This window comes from Hypoxylon trugodes (genome assembly GCF_022578975.1).
Source record: "Hypoxylon trugodes strain CBS 135444 unplaced genomic scaffold F4822scaffold_1, whole genome shotgun sequence".
Lineage (NCBI taxonomy): Eukaryota > Fungi > Ascomycota > Sordariomycetes > Xylariales > Hypoxylaceae > Hypoxylon > Hypoxylon trugodes.
This window is the reverse complement of record NW_026250016.1, coordinates 2,898,453-2,918,905: the sequence shown is the minus strand read 5'-3', so window position 1 is coordinate 2,918,905 and position 20,453 is coordinate 2,898,453. Positions and strand designations below refer to the sequence as shown.

At 47.3% G+C, this 20,453-nt stretch overlaps 5 protein-coding genes across 5 annotated transcripts; 3 read left to right on the top strand and 2 right to left on the bottom strand.

Annotated features, from left to right (window-relative positions):
* Positions 1 to 50: 50 nt before the first annotated feature.
* Positions 51 to 1,372, top strand: F4822DRAFT_386399 (NAD(P)-binding protein). Its single transcript, XM_051456712.1, has 2 exons — positions 51 to 198; positions 279 to 1,372. Exon 2 carries the CDS (start codon positions 287 to 289, stop codon positions 1,196 to 1,198), a length of 912 nt encoding a protein of 303 aa, XP_051319701.1. The 5' UTR covers positions 51 to 198; positions 279 to 286; the 3' UTR covers positions 1,199 to 1,372.
* Positions 1,373 to 1,468: 96 nt separating this feature from the next.
* F4822DRAFT_30140 (uncharacterized protein) lies at positions 1,469 to 5,128 on the top strand. The gene has a single exon (XM_051455183.1). It carries the CDS (start codon positions 1,688 to 1,690, stop codon positions 4,901 to 4,903), a length of 3,216 nt encoding a protein of 1,071 aa, XP_051319700.1. The 5' UTR covers positions 1,469 to 1,687; the 3' UTR covers positions 4,904 to 5,128.
* A 605-nt stretch (positions 5,129 to 5,733) lies between these two features.
* Positions 5,734 to 8,008, bottom strand: F4822DRAFT_386397 (uncharacterized protein). The gene is made up of 2 exons (XM_051456711.1): positions 6,954 to 8,008; positions 5,734 to 6,903 (listed from the first exon to the last, which is right to left on the bottom strand). The coding sequence occupies exons 1-2, from the start codon at positions 7,449 to 7,451 to the stop codon at positions 6,307 to 6,309; spliced, it is 1,095 nt and encodes a 364-aa protein (XP_051319699.1). The 5' UTR covers positions 7,452 to 8,008; the 3' UTR covers positions 5,734 to 6,306.
* Positions 8,009 to 10,918: 2,910 nt separating this feature from the next.
* F4822DRAFT_30118 (P-loop containing nucleoside triphosphate hydrolase protein) lies at positions 10,919 to 15,511 on the bottom strand. Its single transcript, XM_051455178.1, has 3 exons — positions 13,483 to 15,511; positions 12,833 to 13,422; positions 10,919 to 12,769 (listed from the first exon to the last, which is right to left on the bottom strand). The coding sequence occupies exons 1-3, from the start codon at positions 15,302 to 15,304 to the stop codon at positions 11,129 to 11,131; spliced, it is 4,053 nt and encodes a 1,350-aa protein (XP_051319698.1). The 5' UTR covers positions 15,305 to 15,511; the 3' UTR covers positions 10,919 to 11,128.
* Positions 15,512 to 18,387: 2,876 nt separating this feature from the next.
* Positions 18,388 to 19,332, top strand: F4822DRAFT_424387 (uncharacterized protein; the record flags this gene model as incomplete). Its single annotated transcript, XM_051460137.1, has 1 exon — positions 18,388 to 19,332. The coding sequence occupies one exon, from the start codon at positions 18,388 to 18,390 to the stop codon at positions 19,330 to 19,332; it is 945 nt and encodes a 314-aa protein (XP_051319697.1).
* Between the last annotated feature and the right edge of the window lie 1,121 nt (positions 19,333 to 20,453).

Genomic DNA, 20,453 nt, shown 5'->3' with positions numbered 1-20,453 from the left:
TACTTGTTAAAGAATTGGTTATCACGACTCCCGGGGTTATGTGTTACCCACGGATGGCCGAATGCCGGGGATAATCGCTGATGGCTGATACCTATGGACCAATGCCAATGCATTTGTCAATTAAGTAGGTGAGGTAGGGGGTGGGTAGCAAACCGATCCATGCAGCACCCTTTGTCCCTCGCGGGCTATAAAGCCTAGCTTAGAACCGCATGTCTCAGTAACTATTAAGCAAGTACTGCGACCCCATACACCACATAATAGACGGCCATCCAACGTACCGTTCATCATGGCGACAGTTGCAGCAAACAGACAAGCCGCTACCAATTTTACCAAGACCATACACCATGACACGTATGAGTACATATCCTCAAAGAGGTTGGACCTTTCTGGAAAATCCGTCTTCGTCACTGGCGCATCTAAAGGTATCGGGAAGGAGACGGTTCTTAGCTTCGCCGCGGCGGGTTGCTCTAAGATAGGCATTGGGGCTCGATCCGACCTGTCGCACCTGATACCCGAGATTAAAGAAGCAGCCAAAAAGGCAGGTCGCAAGGAAGAGCCCAAGGTTGTCAGCGTAAAACTGGATGTTACCTCGGATGATAGTGTCAAGGCCGCCGCCGAAACCATCTCCAAGGAGTTTGGAGGCAAGTTGGATATATTAATCAACAACGCTGGATACCTGGCGGAATGGCTACCGATTGGTAGCGCGAAGCCCGACGACTGGTGGATGACGTATGAAGTGAACGTCAAGGGTCCTTTCTTATGTAGCAGATATTTTATCCCACTGCTTCTTGAAACCGACACCAAGACAATTATCATAACGACAAGCGGTGGTGCTATCGCAGTTATACCCGGCGCATCGGCCTACCAATCCACCAAATTCGTAGGATGCAGACTCGCGGAATTCCTAGCAACCGAATATCAAGACCAAGGCCTCGTATCTATCGCTTTACATCCTGGCGGCGTTAAGACGGAGCTAGCGGCGCAGATGCCTCCCTGGATGCATGCAATCCTGGTTGATGAACCACAGCTTCCCGGGGATAGTGCGGCATGGTTAGCATCCCAAAACAGGTCATGGTTAAGCGGAAGATATGTTAGCGCTCAGTGGGATATGGAAGAGCTTGACGCCAAGAAAGATGAAATCGTGGAAAAAGACTTATTGAAGTTTAGGTTGACGACAGATTTTACGGCCTCATTATAAGGGATGAACGCTTGCTGAATTTTGAACAGCAGTGTTTTTTTGTTCATCTCTTCTTCATGTTATATGTATAGCCTTATGAAGTTATTTCTTGTAGATTGATGAGAAAGGAAACTCTCCTGATTTTTGGTTTGAATGTGTAAATCATAGCCAAATAAACTTCAATTAGAATTGGAAGCGACCAGTTGATTATGTAATATTATATAGTGGGGCGAAGTATATCGCTCTTTAGTGCTAAACTCTCAGGATCCACTTGTAAGCTCTTCGCTTTCCTCATTTTGCAGCTTCAGCTTTAGATGCTGTTTTAAACTTTTAACGTTATGATTACAATTGTAATATTTGGAGCTCGCCCAACTACAACTTCCTTCTAGCTTCTATCACTCTTTCACTCTTTTAAATTTTTTATTCTTCGCTAGTAAAAAATGCATAGACAAGCCAATGGCTCCTATTGACCCTTAAACAACGCGTTAATTGCTTTTCTACCCACGAAATATGCCATCCCGCAATGCTCGACCAAAACCTCCCCCGAACGAATACAAAACTATTGCGGCGGAATGGGCCCGTGCAAAGCGATTAAAGGAGGCTGAGGCTGCTCGAAGTGCCGCGGGAAGTACTGCAGGAAAGAAAGATGATTCTTCCGCCGAGGAAGCCCAACGCGTCGCTCTCGAAACTCGACGAAAGAAGGCCTTTGATCGTCGCTCATATTGGACACTGGGCTTTTGGGCCTGGCTACTGTGTATACATGCTGTGGGAATAGTATTATTTACCGGCGGTTTTCTTTTGAGTAGACTGGTTTTAGACGGCCGGTCCGAGTGCGACAAACCACCGATCCAGCCATTATTAGAGTGGAAAGGGAGGGGCACCGTAGAGGGTGGATGTTGGCACCCTAAGACCTTCGAAAAAGCTGTCATTGTTTTGATAGATGCTTTGCGATACGATTTTACGATACCGTTCGAAGACGAGAGCAATGCCGAAGCCTACCATAATGCGCTCCCTTTTCTCTACGAAACGTCACTACGATCCCCTCAAAACGCTGTCCTCCGCCCATTCATTGCGGACCCACCAACCGCTACCCTACAGAGATTGAAGGGCCTGACGACCGGAACATTGCCCACATTCATCGATATCGGTTCTAGCTTCGCTGGCACAGCTATAGAAGAGGACAATCTATTGATGCAATGGAAAGATCAAGGGAAGCGGATTGTACATTTGGGAGATGATACGTGGACCGCTCTTTTCCCAGACTACTTCGAACCGAATATCAGCAGAGCCTACGACAGCTTCAATGTTTGGGATCTACACACTGTTGACAATGGGGTTCTGGATCACATATTCCCACTATTGAAGTCTGAGCAAAAGCAGAAGTGGGACGTTCTTATAGGACACTTTCTTGGGGTGGATCATGCAGGCCATCGGTATGGGCCAAATCATGCCGCTATGACCGCCAAGCTCCAGCAGATGGACCTTTTCATTCGGGACCTCGTGAAGGAGATTGACGATGATACTTTATTGGTTGTGATGGGTGATCATGGAATGGACCCCAAAGGTGACCATGGTGGTGAAAGTGATGATGAAGTTGAAGCTGCTCTGTGGATGTACTCAAAAAGGCCCGTATTCGGTCGTACAAAACCTGAGTTCGCGACACCACCAGCGACGGCCAAAATCCGGCCAGTGAACCAGATTGACCTGGTTCCGACCCTTGCACTACTCCTAGGTATTCCTATACCGTTCAATAATCTTGGACGACCAATCGAAGAAGCCTTCGCTGGTCTGAAAGGAAATGCGTGGAATCACCTTGCTGCTGCCTCTAGTGTGGCATCTGCAGGAATTAGGAGGTATCAAGCAGCATACTTCAAAGCCCGTGGTATTGAGCAAAGCACCAAGCCTGGGTCGCCCGCGTCGCTCTGGGAAAAGACAGAGGTCCTTGTCCAGTCAAGCACAAAATCTAAGCCGTGGGAAACTCTGTATGATTCCTACACTGCTTACCAAGAGGAGACCCTAAGAATCTGCAAGGACCTCTGGGCCAGATTCGACATCCCAAAGATGATATTGGGAATTATAATAATGGCACTTGGCGTCGTCATATTATTATTCTACGTCTCTAGGGACGAAGATGAGGATTTCGCAGTATTGGACGATGCCGAGCTAGACTTCGCTGAGAAGAGCTTAGAATTACAAAATTCGACAGCAGAACCCGAAGTCGGATCTTATAAAAACTTGACTAGGTCACTCACTAAGGCGGGATTCCTAAGTGGTGGGTTAATAGGACCTCTGAGTGCTGCATTTGTTAAATTCTCGGGGTCCGAAGACTGGCTACTAGCCGCTGCCGCAACAGCCATTGTGAGTCTGCTTGCTGTAGCTGGCACTCTACTAAAGGTCCGGGGAAGAATTATACTTAACCTCTTACCGAATACCTTCTGGGGTTGGCTGTCCGTTGTTTTTACATTGAGTCAGTCCATCGGCTTTGCGTCTAACTCATATACCATCTGGGAAGATTCTATTTCATTATTCTTCCTTTCAACTTTCGGTATTGCAAACGCCGTCGCTGCGCTTCAGCGGCCCTCAATTCGTGACCGATCTTTGGGCGTCTACCACTCTATTGTGTTCGTCGTTCTTGTGCGCCTGGCTTCCTTCTCAAAGCTTTGCAGGGACGAACAAATGCCCTACTGTAAATCAACCTATTATGCATCTGCCAACTCCTCGACATCGGCGCCTTGGCAACTCGTCATACCTTTCGCCATTTTCCTTCTTTTGCCATCTATAGTCAAATCTTATATGAAGATCTCACGGTCATATGAAGGCCTTGCACCTGTGTGGATTGGCTACGTCTTCCGAGCTGGTCTCTTCCTCTCCGCTATTTACTGGACCATTGATACTGCGCAGAGTGCGGAATGGATCATCACCTCGCTTCCAGAGAAGGTGCTGAAGACTATTAACGTTTCTATCGCTCAGCTGGTTCTAGCTTTGGCTTTCGTGGCCGGCACGACCGCATTCGCATGGGCACCTCCCTGCGTCTCTATCCTTACCACGTCAGCCAACAACCGAACAGCACAAATTACCGTACTTGGCTACGGCAACACGAATGGTGCCCGTTACCTACTCCTCTTGGTCAACATCACCGCCGGATGCATCCTCCTCTCAAAACCCATGGGAGGCGGCGCCATCGCCATTATGCTCTGGCAAATCCTCTCTCTGGTCGAGCTCATTGACCTCAACGACTTATCAGCCGAGACCGTCGGCCCGGTGACACTCGCCCTGTTGGGTAACTTTCACTTCTTTAAGACGGGTCACCAAGCCGTTATCTCATCTATCCAGTGGGACAGTGCTTTCGTCCCGCTACTCACCCTTCGATACCCCTGGAGTCCTCTCGCAGTCGCTATAAACACCTTCGCGGGCCAGGCTCTGGCGTGTATCGCCGCGCCTCTTGCGGTCATGTGGAAGACCTCACCAAAACGGAAAGGCGTCTTGGAGGCTTCGAGTCGCGCGCTTGCGGCGCTTGTTGCGTACTACGCTGTGCAGAGCCTAGCGACCATGGCCTGGGCCGGGTACCTAAGACGGCATCTTATGTTATACCGTGTCTTTAGCCCACGGTATATGATGGCTGCTACGGTGTTGCTAGTTGTCGACCTCGTAGGGATTGGGGTCACACTATTGGGTGTTAGGACGAATGTCCTAGCAATTGGGGAGATTTTTGGGTTTGCTGATTAAATGCTCGTGATACCTGAACTAGATTACGGAGGTGCCTAGAGGGATAGATCTCCCAGATGTGGTGAACGATAGAGAATACGCCATAATTCTACGGATATTGAGACGACGCGTCTATCCGAAAATCGTGGCTTGCTTTGTATATGCAGTTGTAGGATAGAAATCTGAATGAAGAAAAAAAGTACTTTACGACCGATCGTATGTTGATGCTGTACAGGCAAGACAGTCAGATCCCGCTGCGTTGCGGAGCGGAGTAGTTGTGTAGGTATGCAGGTAATATCGAATCCTGCATGACAGTCGAGTCAATATGCAAGCAGTACTTCAAGTAAATTACATAGGAGATGATTAACAATCTAGGTACCTACCCGACGGCTACGGGCATTGGGAGCATGTGGTATGTGTGCATACCGTCCGCCGATCATCACATACCCGCTTACCCGTCCGTCTATTTTCACCAAACCTATGAAACTAATTAAGGGCAGACAAACATTGTATATACATAGGTGGGTCTAGCCGCTCGCTACTTAGAAAGAGGAATACTGGGCAAACATATGGGTGTCTGGATGCTAACACAATATGTTGTACTCTAGAGTTATCACGTCCCTTACTTTCTCTGGTCGCTGATCGAGCAGTACGCTAGAAAAGATACGCTTAGCGCGGATCAACTCGTGGGTAGGGAGGTAGGCTTAGATGAAAAGAATATTAAAGTATCACAAAGATAGATGTACTGTACCGTTACTGTGTATTCGCCAATCGTAGTGTTTGATTCGTCTGATTCACAAGTAATTGTTGAAGCATGAGGTATAGATTTTCAAGCATATTAACAAATCGTATTCGTAGATGCGATATTGTATTTTCATCCACCAAATTGGCGTATCCATCTACACATCAAGTATCTGCTAAGCCTTCTAAGATGTAGGCAGGCTATCAAGTATGTACACGAATTACCGTCTATGACCACCCTTTCCAATACTTCGCCCCCAATCATGTCTCAGGTACACATGGTCGGATCGACGACGCCACCACACCCGCACCCTCATCGAACCTTGTCCCAGAGCGTAGATCTAAAGGATTCATGTGCTCTTATCCCGTCCACCATCTTGAATTCCTATCTACCGTCCCGACCCGAATATCAAAGAATAGATGATCTGTGTAAAATATCTTGAGGTCAGATATGCCATAAGAATTAAAAAAAAAATAGGATAAATGTCGAATGGGTATCAAAATTGCGCCGTGGGGTTAAAGTGCCGTTTCGTAAAAGAAAAAGAAAAAAGAGCCATCCCATCCTGTAACCGAAGCTCGTATCCAAATCAAGCGTTATATAAATATATATATATCCAATCCTACCCCAAATACGCCTCTAAAATAAAGAGATCCGGGTTTAGAAACATTGCTTATGAGATCAGTTACCGAATCCAACGCGAAACAGCCATGAACAGTAATGAAAGCAGAAGCAGAGACGGCGCTTGCGCTATAGAGGTAGCGCTGTTATCTGGGAGCGCCACAGGAAGCGCAGCGCTGACAAAATTCGCACCGCATTCTGAGTCGATTTGTTGCGCTGCCTGGACATATGTATTCGCTATCAATTTCTTTCGGTTCGCCGATGCTGATTGGTATATCTTCATCGTCTCGCTTGTGCAAGAATCACATGCAGGCACGGCCGATTCCGGTAAAGTCGAATTCAAAGGCAAAAGATAAAGATAAATGTTGGATGATGTTGTGAGGTTTGTAACTGCATTGACGAAACAGTACGCAGAAGTATCCGGATTCGTCAAACATCCCGCACCGTAGATTTCTTCGTACGCTTTCATTCCCGTATATGCCTGGGTGACGACCGGATTCCGCTTGCCATAATCTTGTCCACAATTGTCGTTGGATATAAGTTTGTCGGCGAGATCGTCGAGATAGCTGTTACAAGACTGTTTATCAGCCTTGCAAGATGCTTCGATGACCTGCGTTATTTTGACCAAGGATTTCATAGCCTGGAAAAATGAATTGGAACCCTATAATTTGTTAATAATGGTCCCTTAGGCTGGGAAACAGTTGGACTAACCTTCAGAAGTAGCGAGAGAGGATAGCATTCTTGAAATGTTGGGTCTGCCAAAAAGCTGTTGATGAAGTCCAGGCAAGATCCACCTCCATCATCACCGGAGAAATTCGCAGCGAGCGCGCCATCGAATGGAGTAGGAAGGGGACCCGTCGCGACGGTTGTTGTGGTAGGTATTGCTGTGGCAGTCGATACATCGAGTTTATATGTCTCCGTCGCGGGAAGTCTGCGAACGAGTTGGCGATGCTCGTCTTCGGCCATGATCTGCCAGTGACCGTCGACGAAAATCGGTATCCGCGTATCGAGTAATAGCGCTGTTTCGGTCGATCGCGGGGCGTCCTCCAGTGAAATAGCTGTGGTTAGGGGGATCCAAGAGGAAATTATTAAGACGATCACTACCATATGTGTAAAAAGTTCGTGGTAGGGTGAAACGGCAGGGTAGGGCGGACCACACCCGCGGCGCAGCGGCCATCTTTGGCGCCCGAAGGAGCGAGTTGGAAGCATTATATTCCCGAAGCAGGTAACCGATCAGCGGGTCGATCATTCATACATCGCTTTGCGATGAGAGAGCCTCACGCCTGTGACAGCTTTCAAAGTCGTATGTAGTGATCCGACGCGGTACTACGTTGTATCCTTTTGTGTTGTGAAGCTTCAAGTTCGATATGGGAGGAAATTATTGCGGCTGTTCCACCATGTGTTTTTATTTATTCAACAGATCTAGGCCCAAAGCCCGGTATTACCCTGTCTTCGAAATATATAACACGAAAGGTCCGTTGCGGGGATAAGGTGCCTAGTATAAAGGCGGATTGGCGGGTAAATGAGCGTGTCCTGTAGCAAAATAGCACAAGGCCAATGAGGCCGTGCGCTTATACGTATAATAGCAATGCTACAACGAAATCCAAGCAGTGTATATGTGCGGGGACGATATTGATCGAAGCTAGCAATTCACACTTTTGGCTGGTGATAGCCAACTATCCGGATGTTGGGATAGATAGGTGTCGAGGAATCCAGGGAATGTAGAAAACGACAAAAAAGGCAGGAGGATGGGCCTTTCATAGGCATCAGCAAACCTGCATGCTTTTGAATGAAATTCTGTAGAAACAACCGAAGATAAGTTGGTCAAGGCGTTTTGGTATGGGTGGCATGAGCGCTCCCGAGCGTTCCCATTTTGGGGTCTCCAAGCCGGTTGGCTCGTCCACTCTTCAGTGCCTAGTACTTAGGTATCGGCGCAGAGAGAGAAGACAAGACGCTAATGTCTAAGTTCGGCGCGTGTAGACCAAGAAGGGCGACGCACACGATACCGCAATTTGGGGTCTGCATGTAATAAGATGTGACCTATGCCCTCTTGAGTCAGAATCGGCCCCAGAAGTTATGGCATTGTGGTGCGATTCCTGTGCCGCTTTGCCTGCCTCAAGGAGCCTAGCCGATATATCCATTTGGGATCATTGTAGCCATGACTAACATAGCATAAAGATGATTGACTTGTCATTTCTTCTTCTCTCCCTCGAGTTGGTAGGTGTCCCATCACATCGGCATATTTCGCTTGAAGTCCAAGCCACCAAGACAGAAAAAACAAGGACTTCCTTGTTGGATCTGTTTTCCAAGGTACTGGCCAGTTTTGGCCCCTCTTGACCAGTGATATCGCAAGACAGGGGTTAAGAGCTTGGCTGGGTAGGGGTCTTAGTGAGGGTCCGTAGTCTAGAATCACTTTCTCCGATTCGACTCGATCGATGGAGTCCTGTAGTATTAGAAGTATTAGTATTGAAGTTGGTAAAAAAGTTGAATTGGGTTTGTATTAGCGAAATTCTTTTAAGGTTAACTGAATTCGTATTAGAGTTTATTAGACAATCTAAGTAGTTGCACATTCCAACGAATCACAAAACTTACATAAAGTTCCCATCGCTCTTTACTACTATAATTGTCCTTGGGTTGTACAAGACGTAGATTTGTCGATACTTAAACGGGGCTAGCATCGCGCATTATTTCTGCACTAATGTCAGGCACAGCCGCTACACCCTCGTGTTGACCTGTTCGTTAGCAGTTTTAGCGTAACGGGTACCTGCTCCTGCTAGAATTATAGGAATTATAGTGGATATAGGTACCTAACTACCTTAAGAGACCTACCAAGTTTAGATAGGACGTTACAAGCTGTTGCGAGCTATTGGGAATTACGTACGCGCCAAATCCATCTTCATTTCACGAACCATCCATTTATTGTTTATTAACACCGAGCCCGAAGGAAAACCACCAACTTCTATTTGAAGCAATTCTTAAATACCTAGTCCACAGACATCTCTTTACTCCTCTAAATATACACATCTACTTCACAATTGAGTAAGTAGTACTATGAAAGACACGGTGTACTTCGAATCACAAACATTTCTCAGCTCCGGCGTGCTGCCCGGATCAGCAGCTTCGGCAGTCCAAGGTAGCATCGTGTCAAATATCCCAGGGGTATAACTACGTAGTACGTGTACTCTCCTTGCTTTCAAGCCAAGACAATTCCGATTGTTAGGTTCCTTCCTTTACCGAAGAAACTGCATTCATTTCTTACATATTAGTATTCCAGGGTCCTGGGTTTTTATTTACCAATTGGATCTTGAAAGTGATTCACCTTATTAAGCGGTCTTATTGACCTGGATACTCAAGACATCTCGATCTACCAGAGGGCTAGAACTTTCGTTTTTCGATTGCTTCCAGGTTTTGCGTTGGTAATTCTATAAGCTGTCTTCTTGCCTACCTAGGTATTCATCACTTACACAACATACTGCAAAGGGACCTCAAATGGGCATTGCTTTGGAAAACTTACTTAAGCTTAATATAGATTATACAACAGTTTGCCGTAAGCAAGCAACCCTCTCAAGGCACTGCCCTGCACAGCACTCACCATCGCCGATGAACATTAACACAACTCACCACAAGAAGAAAAAATTACCCCTAATAACCACTTAGAAATGAAGAAAAAGAAAGTGAACTTTATAGCTTACTACTACAAAGCAAACTCCATCTAAAATTATCCTTAGTAGATCGATCATCACAACCCGTACTTGACCTTTAGCCAGTAAAGTACCAATTCGATCGGCGGGATCGTCACTATTAAGCTTTCTCATCCATTCAGCCCTAACATCGTTGTTGATCCGTCGTGGCTATGTTTCTCTTTTTCTTTAATAACTCTAAGCCAACAACATGATATTTCTGAAGTTGACTATCCGAGACTTCCGTTATTATCGCAATACTCTACGTGGGTTGGTTGGTATAGAATTCGAATTGGGTCTTGTCCTGTCATCATATCATGTCTTGATGCTAATGTTCAGAACCTTTACTTTCCGGCTATTCCGTTACTATAAACACAATTCACTCAAGTATATAGTAAAGCAAAACCCCCTAAATTATAAAAGACAAAACCTCCCTACGTCCAACCCTCATTCAATCCACTCTTTGCTAAACACCCACTTAGAAGCACAGCACTATTTCCCCATCACACGCCAAAGTAAGGGCCTTCCCTCGTGGCAAGCCGTGAAACAGCTACCCAAGACATTACACTACATACATCACATCTATCCCATACCTGACACACACACCCACAATATACATCATCGGGGACTCGGGAAATACCGTCGTACAATTCCCACCTCCAAACCTCCAAACTTACGAGTTCCCAACCCCTACCTGAGAAACGAAATGTCCTCGGATATCAACTTACGTCAAGTTTCAGTGACCAATATTCCACCCCGTCTGTTTCAGTTTCAGGCCTCGCAATAAAAGCCCCTATTCACCTCACCTCACCTCGCACTGAATCTCCTGAAACACAGCTGGAGGCCTTATATTATCGGGTGAAGATTCCCCGCTGAAGATTTTCAGCCACACGGCAGATCACAATTCAATTTACAGCACATCAAAACATCGCACAAGTTAATTCAAATGAGTGGGTTTTCTCATTATATCGTACAACATCATCGAGAGGTGACGACAATTCAGGTCTAACTAATCTCATAACGCCATCGCAATGCGGCCGGCTGTTTTATCTTCTGCATCTTTCTACTCATCCATTCATCCAGCCGACATTTCAGCTTCCAACTGCGCATGCATGTTATACCATGTGGGGAATCTCTGACAATCAAAAGACATTAAACAAAAAATATGGCGCTCTAGATGCGCATTTGATACCGGCTAGTCGCCAACTACCTTGTCTTCTCGAGACTCTGTAGGTGGACTAGCTCGGCGTACCTTCCGTTCTTCCTCATTAATTCGGGATGTGTGCCCTCCTCAACAATTCTACCTTGGTCGAACACGTAGATGATATCAGCCTTTTGGATTGTGCTCAATCGGTGAGCCACAGCAATCGTGGTTCGACCCTTCGCTGCCTTGTCAAGGGCAGCTTGGACAACGTGTTCCGATTCCGAGTCCAAAGCACTGGTGGCTTCATCTAGAAGCAAGATCTTGGGATCGCGGATCAGCGCACGCGCAATGGCGATACGCTGCTTTTGACCACCCGATAGTAGAGTACCCTTGCTACCTACTACCGTGTTGAAGCCGTCCGGCAAAGACATGATGAAATCGTAGATATTCGCTTCCTTGCATGCAAACTCAATCGCCTCGTCCTTGACATTGTCGAGGGAAGAACCGAGAAGAATGTTCTCCTTAATTGTACCTTGGTAGAGGGTCGGTTCTTGAGATACGAGAGCGACAAATGACCGGTACTGATTGACGTTGAGGGTGCTAATCTCCTTGCCGTCGACAAAAACGCCACCGACAAGGGGATCGTAGAATCGTTCTAGTAAAGCAATCGTAGTACTCTTACCGCAACCCGAAGCACCGACAAGGGCAACGTACTGACCAGGACGAACAGTCAAGTTCAGACCACGTAGCACAGGTTGCTCGGGTCGGGTGGGGTATCGGAAGTGGACATCGCGGAATTCAATGGTACCCTCAACCCCATCCACTTGCGCTCCATCTTCGGACCACGTGTCGATCTTAGGCTTTCGGTCGAAAAGTGTCTTCAATTCACCAGCTGCGTGGTGTGCCTTACCCATATCGGGAGCGAAAGAGAAGACGACACCGGCTGACTGCGCACCATAGATGACGGACATAAAGCAAACGAAGAACTGGAAAAGGTCGTACTCGTACTTGGCAATTAGAGTACCACCGTACCAGAAACCAAGGGCAAAAGCGAGGAAGAGGAACGACTGAGCGGCCGCATACAGGAGCGAGGATTTCAATACGGAGATTAAACTCGACCTCTGCTGAATGGCGAGCGACTGCCTATAGTGGGCTAGGACATCGCCTTCTCGAGTTAGAGATGCAACGGTGCGAATTGCCGATATAGCCTCAGACGCGTATGAAGCACTTTGCTCGTACGCTCTCCTAGAGCGACGCTGAAAGTGCGCAAGCATGTAAAATCGGAAGAATCCACATGCAAGCAGAACCGGTACTGTAGCAATGCAGACAAGGGCCAACTTCCAACCAAATGCCAAAGCAACAACCATCGCGGATATCAGTGTTGTCGTAACCATGAGCAGAGTTCCGAGGGTGACACCACTAAGGCCAGCCACGTGAGTAGTCTCAGTCGACAAGAATGATGTGAGGGCGCCAGCAGTGTTCTCGTCCTTGTCGAAGAAGGCTACATCTTGACGCAGCATGGTTCGGAAAGCCCTATCTCTGACACGGTGGATGAGTCGCTCGGAGCATCTGGCGAAAGCAATACCTTGAGACATTTGGGCGATAAGCATGACGAATGCTAGCATAAGGAACATAGCGCTCCAGAAGTCGCTGTCTTTCTTAACCTGTGCGCTGTTTGCGGGGGTAAGGGGTACACCCAAAGTCTGCATAAAGTTAGCTAATGATTACGATGTAGCGGAAATTGACTCGTTTTCAGGATTACTCACCATGATCTGCTTGGCGAAGAAAAAGGCTTGAGTTGGGTTACCACCACCGCAGATGATGGACCAGCACAAACCCCAAACCATGAGCTTCCATTCCTCTTTATTGAACGATGCGATTAGCTTAATCAAGGTCCATAATCCATACTCTTTCGCCTCCTCAGGCTTACGACCTTGGAGAGCCTTGCTAGATGCGGAGCCTTGAGTCGTCGATCGGTTGAGTTTCTCGTTGATGTTGTCGTCGGGGTCTTCAATATAGCCAGCTTCAGTTTTCCTGGAAGCCTTGCGGACAAGTTGCTCGTCATGAGCGTCGAGCTTTTCTTGTTCCTCCGCGGACAAATCATTTACGGCAGCAATGTTCTGAGCATTGACTAACTTAGCGTAGGCGCCACCAAATACCAGGAGTTCGTTATGGGTTCCCTGCTCGACAATAGCCCCTTGAGACATGACAACGATATTGTGGGCATCCTTGATAGTAGATAGGCGATGGGCGATGGTAATGGTGGTTCGGCCTTCCGCGGCAGCTTCCAAAGCAGCCTGGACAACACCTTCTGATTTGGTATCCAATGCGCTGGTAGCTTCGTCAAGCAGGAGAACTAAAATGGGGTGTTAGTAAGCGTTTACGCGTTCCTTGCGTATTAGAAGTTTCGACTTACTCTTAGGATCCGACACAATGGCTCGTGCGATGGCAATACGTTGCTTTTGACCACCGGACAACAGGAATCCGCGTTCGCCGACATTTGTTTCGTATCCTTCAGGCAAAGACGAGATGAAATCATGAGCATTAGCCTTCTTGGCCGACTCAATAATCAATTCCTTTTGTTTCTCCTCGCTCTCATTTTCGAGTTTCGTGCCGATGAGACCGTGTCTGATGTTGTTGTAGATCGTGGTACCGAACAGGGTTGGCTCTTGGCTGACCAAAGAGATTTGCTGACGCAACCAACGGAGATTCAAAGTACTGACGTCGTGGCCATCTAGGAGCACTCTACCCGCAACAGGATCGTAAAATCGCTCAACCAATCCTACAATGGTACTCTTTCCGGATCCAGAAGTTCCAACCAACGCAGTAGTTTTGCCTGCTGGGACGTCTAGTGTCACATCCTTCATGACAACGACCTCGGGTCTCGAGGGATAGATGTGTTTGACGTTCTCCAAGCGAATTGTGCCCACAACTTTCTCTAGCTTCTCGCCATTGTCGGTAGTAGGGTCTAGCGGGGACATACGATCGATCGTGTTGAAAATCTTGGTTGCCGCCGCAAGTGCAGTGCCGAAGGCTTGAAGATTGGGAGCGATATTACCTAAATTGAATGCACCAATCATAATGGACATCATGATGATAAGAACGCTCGACAATGTGAGGGTGCCGTCGACAAGATATTGACTTCCCATCCAGAAACTCAACCCATAATTCATGTATATGATCCACATCATACCAGCAACCATGCAGGCGACGGAGGCGGCTTTTCTGAAGCCGAAGTACTCGGCGCGAGTTAGGTGATTGTCGTACTGCTTTGCCAGTCGGCCCTGGGTACCAAAAGCCACGGCATTTCGAATGGAGCTGATAACTTCGTCGGCGACACTACCTCCTGTTGCGTATGCTTGAATTGAATCCTTGGTAAACTTAACGACAAATCGAGAGCCAATTCCCATATCCAACAGCAGAGCCACGATTACGCAGCATAGGATAAGTGTCAATTTCCAGTAGAAAACAAAGCCAATGACGAAGGCGGAAATGAACGTCGAGACCGCAGTCAACGTTAGTCCAACCTTCTCGGAGATACCTTCTTGGATCAAGTTCGTGTCGGAGGTGATACGGGTGGTGACTTCGCCGGCGCCGAGCTTGTCGAAGTAACCGATATTCTGACGCATACAGCTCTCTAGGTAGTGTTCTCGGATCTTGGCGCTGATATGCTCTCCAGTATAGATGAAACCAACAGTCGCAACATAGATGGTGACAAACTCGGCGATGGCTAGGTACACGAAGTATAACACAAGAGTGGTCATCTGATGCATAAAGTCGTCGTACGAGACCGTCCGTTGGAAGTAGCCTTGGAATGTGTTTTGAAGATTACCGAAGATGACAGTCATAAGCGGTAGCGCGGCACCACCCGCAATAGCGCCCAAGGCGCTCACGGCCATGATCAAAAGATCATTCCTGGAAGAGTACCGGTAAATAGTAGCGACACCAGTCTTCACCTCGGGTGTGAAGACTTGTCTCTTGAGGATTTCGGCCTCATTGGCCGGGAGATGATTGAAGGGGTCATTCTCCGCGGGACCGTCCGAGCCTTTGCCCGAGCCCTTTGCATTTTTGGGAGGTTTTGAATCAGCTTTTTCCAAAGCTGCGGCGGATTCTTCTGTAGTAGAGGGAGGAGGAATTTCTGCGGGAGCCGTTATACTTGAGCTACCATGACTAGAGGTACGCTTCGAAGAAGGTTCAGCGGCGGCCGTCTGAGGCCCTTCTGATATGGGGCCGGTCATGGCCACGCGCTGTCGAGATAGAGCACGAGGCGATTAAGTTGAGGAGATGCACCGACCCAACCAAGTATTTACAAAAAGATGAAGGAGTTAAAGGGATTAGGTATTTACAAGAAATAAAACCGAGTAACGTTAAAACGGTGTCGGACTAGAAAAGACTCAAGAAAGTTATCGGAGTAGCGCGCCCAGACCTATTTATTTAAAGTTCAAACGGTCTTGTTTTTATTTGTTGCCGGGCCCCTCTTTCCAAAACGCTCACACACGCAATCTCAATCCCGATGGATGAGGAATTCGTAGTGGATGCTTCGACGCTTGGTAAACTCGCACCTTCGGTTTTCAATTCTGTAAAACGCAGGCCCGGGGTCCGATTACTTTATAAACGTGTTATAGAAAAATTAAAATAAGCCGCAACGGGGTTTACGGTGTGGATTCTGGCGCCACATCTATTTCTTGTTTCTCGTTACCTAGCATGTAGAGAAGGCGAAAGAAAAAAAAATTACCATGTACAGTAGTTGATATGATACATGTAATTGGGTGCATGGGACTGATGGGACTAAATAACTCCGGGGTGTAAAGTAAACATCTAACCCAATTAGGATAGAAATTATACACCAAGAATACCGGAATGCTAGGGTCCCGAGAACGAGAGCACTAGAGATTTTGCAGTGAAGCTACGGGATGTAAGATACCGATCGTTAGAATTATACAGTGAATTCCGAACTACGACGTTCCAGGTTTCCACAAGGTAGCCTTGATATCGGCAGCTTTACTCGATGTGGAGATGTGGAGGATGCAACATACTAAGAGGCAACCAATCACGTCTCAATTATCGCCCATCTGGTACGGGGTTATAAGGGAAGTAAGATATACGAAAACCGCCGTACTACGTATTTACGTTGGTATACCTCGTACATTGAACTCCTCTCTGCTTCTGCTCTGCTTGTAAGTTGCCCTACATCCTTCGTGTAGGCATGCAATATGATGTCGCCTGAACTAGGTCACACCGTTCTTTTTCCGAACAAGTGATAATCCTTTTTATTCATTTTATTATTATCTATTGGCCTCGGGTGGTTTCGCTTAGTTTTGACCAGACTTGAAAATACTTACCATAAAGAGTAGATTATTGTCAGATGGATCTCGATAAGCTTCCCTCTACCAAACACCTAGTTACTGGCTTATACTAGGCCTAGACTTATAACATACTATGTAATATTGAGATTAGATCGTGAAACCGCGGCAAGTCGTATAATTCGTATAGGCCTATGTAGAGCTACCTTAGCTACCTAGGTGCTTTGGTTACAACATGGAAGTTAATCTAAAGAATGTCCGACCCTGTCGATACCCCCATGGTAGCGAGACCCTTGGACCGTTGGTGGTACCACTAGCACGTACCACAACTATCCGATCTGACGTCTGGTCCTGCCGTCCTGCATACCCTTTTCAAGTCAGCCGAAAAGACTCATACCGAAGAAGATCTTTCCGATTCCAATTCACCGCTCCCAACGCCCTGGTTAGCTACAGTTTACGATTTGCATATCTTTACGAGTCAACCAACGCCATATGCGCGAATAGTGATGAGGGGGTTGGTGATGAAAAAGTGCAGTAATGTAAGAACTACTAGAAATTGCCAAGGATTGAATTTCCTAGTCTTGGGTATACGAAGCGAATGCGAAATTCACTCTACCGGAGCTGAAAGAGTGGCCATCGATAAGCTCGGAGGGTCGGATTTTATCACCACCCCGTGAACCGATTGCCTACCCTACTACTGCTGCTACCTGCCTAGGTACGCTAACTGCTTAGGCGTTGCTTAGTGGACATATGTAGGTTCTAGCTAATGTACTTCGGCAGCTAGACTTGATCAGGATTGGAGGATACCTGCGCTTTGGGGCACACTTGACGTTCTGGATTCTAGAAGTATCAAAATAATGTCTCTATGACTCCTCTCCGGGGACCCACGGTTTTATAGTTACATCAACAATGAAGCTTGATTTAATGGTTCTATCAAAATTGAGAACTCGGTCTAATATCTAGCTTCCTCCGCTCCCCAATCTCGCTTGTCTAGTGTCATTATCTCCTATTTCAGTAATTATTGCCTCGAACGACCCTTAATGGGTTTCATGAAACGTTCGCAAAAGTCCAAAGGGGACGCGAGTGGGTAACACCAATATATGTGTATACCAAGACCAATAAAGGGTCTTGTTGTTTGAGAGCCTCAAAAACCAAAAACCTTCCGGACATCGGACATCGGAATACTTAACTACCGGTCCTCATACTATTTAATTCTTAAAACTTCTAATCCCCCTCGGTTATAAACGACTGACGCGTCCATAGATTTAACGATGGATTTAATATCTAAGCGGACTTTATTTATCTCCTCTTGTCCTAACAGCGCAAGCGAGAAAACGAAAACTAGTAGACGCACCTAGACATGCATGCGTATCTAGTGTAAATTTGTTACTTCAATACATGTGGGTAGCCGTCGGATGGAATCTATGACTAATTACTTTATCTGATCGAGGCCAGATTCTATCCATTAAATTTCGGTGTATGATGTCCAGGTATATTTTATAGATTAATAAGTTATGCGGCATAAATCACTTGCATAAAGTGCGGCTGAGAGGTAGCACAAGGCGAGTTCTAAGGTCTAAAACAATATTAAATCAAAACTGAAAAAAGAGTTTGGTTCAAACTTTTTAGTTCAGGCCAACCAAACCCGCATCCGTCATTCAGCCTCGCCACCGCCGCTTCCAATGAGATTGATCCAACGCAGTGAATCCTGATAGCTCAATAGCCCTATCAAATTGCCAACTGTCCTTTTCTTAGCTTTCTCCTCAATTAACAACTAGACTGGCATTTGGGGGAACATGCTTCGAGCAACATAACGACCTACGAATTCACGATATACGTATTTGCTTATCGAAGCTATCTCGCGATTCTTCAAACATCGTTGCTAGAGATGCTGTGATTTAATTCTATGCGCTGCGTCGTGTGACAATCAGTTTAGATCTATACTTCGCCGCCCGACTCCTGCAACATACGACCGACCAACACCAACCCAGCTATCCGAATCCGAGCATCAACCCACGATGCACCTCGCACACGCCCCCACCATCCTCCTCCCCCTACTCTCTCTCACCCACCTAACAACCGCCACCTCAAAGCCCAAAAACGCGATCCTCCTCTCCGACGTCCAATCCCTAACCCTACGCGGCAACAACGCCCAAACAACCCACCGGCGCGCCGCCGCAATACCGCAACTCCGTTGCATTTCCTCTCCCGCAATATGTCGCCTCCACGAACTCGACATAATGCGCTGTACAAACCAAGGCTCCGGGTACGACAGCGAAGACATCCAATGGTCATGCGCGGCCTCCCTCCCTCCCGAGCTGAAACTCGGCAGCACCGACGTAGCCTGTGAGGGGTACTCCGGACCCAATGATCCGTATATACTCAAAGGAAGTTGCGGCGCTGAATATCGACTTATCCTAACCGAGGAAGGCGAGAAGCGGTTCCCGGATCTCGCGAAGGGAGGTGGGGGTTGGGGTGGAAGTGGCGAAGAGGGACTTGACTGGAGTGCTATTATTTTCGGTGTCATATTCGCACTCGTCTGTATGTGGATCGTGTATAGCGCATGCCTTGCTCCCAACCAGAACGGCGGTAGACGGCCTCCTGTCGTCCAGCGGAGACCGAGGAATAACTGGGATGGCGGAGGCGGTGGTGGGTTTGACCCTGGTTTTGGACCTGGGGGAGGAGGTGGTGGTGGTAGTTGGGACGACCCTCCACCGCCTTACCCAGGACCTAAATCCTCGTCATCGCAAAGCCAGGGTTGGCGTCCAGGATTTTGGAGCGGGTTGGCGGGTGGAACAGCCGCAGGATATATGGCAGGTAACATGGCTGGCAACCGACAACGTAACGATTACGGTTGGGGAGCAGGTCCATCTTCTGCACCATCCTTCAACCGGTCGAATTCGCGTTCGACGTCCTCTGCAAGATACGAGAGTACCGGGTTCGGATCGACGAGCCGCAGGTGAACGAGAAAGGAGGATATAGTCTCACGACCTCATCAATTATGTACCTAATCTATCATGTGGAATGCGATTTTATTTTGATGGTTCTTGATTATTATTTTTTTTTCGGTTTTGGGGAAGCCTCTATTCGTTCGCACTCACTATCCTGTGCGACAACCTGTCGCAAAGCAAAGCGACGTATATACACCCAGCAGGAGGCCGTTGTTGACCTCTCGTACCATGCAAATTGATGAAGCCTCCGCCTACGGTAGCAACCAGGTTGGAATCATTTGCGAATACTCCGAACAAAAAAATTGAAACGAAGATTGCGCGACCTTCGTACATCGGTCAAAGTCGTAATAAGCCGAACTTCTAGGCCGAAACACCACCAGGCCGGACCCTCGGTTGCCAGGTGGTCATCACTATTATGTACATCAAACTCTTACAATTGGCGACGCCTTCCCCTTTTCTTCGTAGTAATTTACACTGCGTCGGTATCGGCTTATTCGTCGTCTGTTTACCAGTCCTAAAGGTGAACAGTCATCGCATCTGATTTATCAAATGCCTTACTGCATGCTGGGCACTTTCGCATACGGTTTGTTATTCTGTCGTCGATGCACCCTCTGCAGAATATGTGGCCACACGTTCGTAGGACTGTATTCTTGAAATCCTTCTTGCAAATCGAGCAAGTCGCCATGCTCTGGTATAACTGTTAGTAAACTGCAATGCTCCAAAAATTGGATGTTGTACTTACTCGTAGCATTTCCTCTTCTTCCGAAGAGTTGCTTAGACACTTGACCTTCCACTTGTCACGGTCCTTCGAGGCGGACTCGAGGCGGGCCTTCAACTTCTCTACTTCAGCTTCTAGTGTAACTGCTCGCTCCTTGGCCACGGCAGTGGTTGAGTCCTTTGACTTTGCTAAGTTCGATAGCTCGGCTATTTGCTGCTTGAGGGCATCAAAGCGTCGCGACATCTCATTGTTAGTCGTCTCAAGCTTTCTGCTCTCGGTTATGATTGACCCGTTCGTTTGCTTCAAATCCGCAAGCTGCTTGTCTAGGTTGGTGACGAGCGTTCGATTATGGGCCTCAACTTCCTTTAGCTGCGATATGATCTCGGAGCTCTTGCTATTCTGAGCGCGCAACTTC

Excerpts from the sequence above, each read along its gene's own strand:
- F4822DRAFT_386397 (XM_051456711.1), bottom strand. The coding sequence starts at position 7,451 with ATGCTTCCAACTCGCTCCTTCGGGCGCCAAAGATGGCCGCTGCGCCGC. Across the intron at positions 6,904-6,953 it reads CTCTCTCGCTACTTCTGAAG|GGTTCCAATTCATTTTTCCA; the intron begins GTTAGTCCAACT and ends AACAAATTATAG.
- F4822DRAFT_386399 (XM_051456712.1), top strand. The coding sequence starts at position 287 with ATGGCGACAGTTGCAGCAAACAGACAAGCCGCTACCAATTTTACCAAG.
- F4822DRAFT_30118 (XM_051455178.1), bottom strand. The coding sequence starts at position 15,304 with ATGACCGGCCCCATATCAGAAGGGCCTCAGACGGCCGCCGCTGAACCT. Across the intron at positions 13,423-13,482 it reads CATTGTGTCGGATCCTAAGA|TTCTCCTGCTTGACGAAGCT; the intron begins GTAAGTCGAAAC and ends ACCCCATTTTAG. Across the intron at positions 12,770-12,832 it reads TCTTCGCCAAGCAGATCATG|ACTTTGGGTGTACCCCTTAC; the intron begins GTGAGTAATCCT and ends AACTTTATGCAG.
- F4822DRAFT_30140 (XM_051455183.1), top strand. The coding sequence starts at position 1,688 with ATGCCATCCCGCAATGCTCGACCAAAACCTCCCCCGAACGAATACAAA.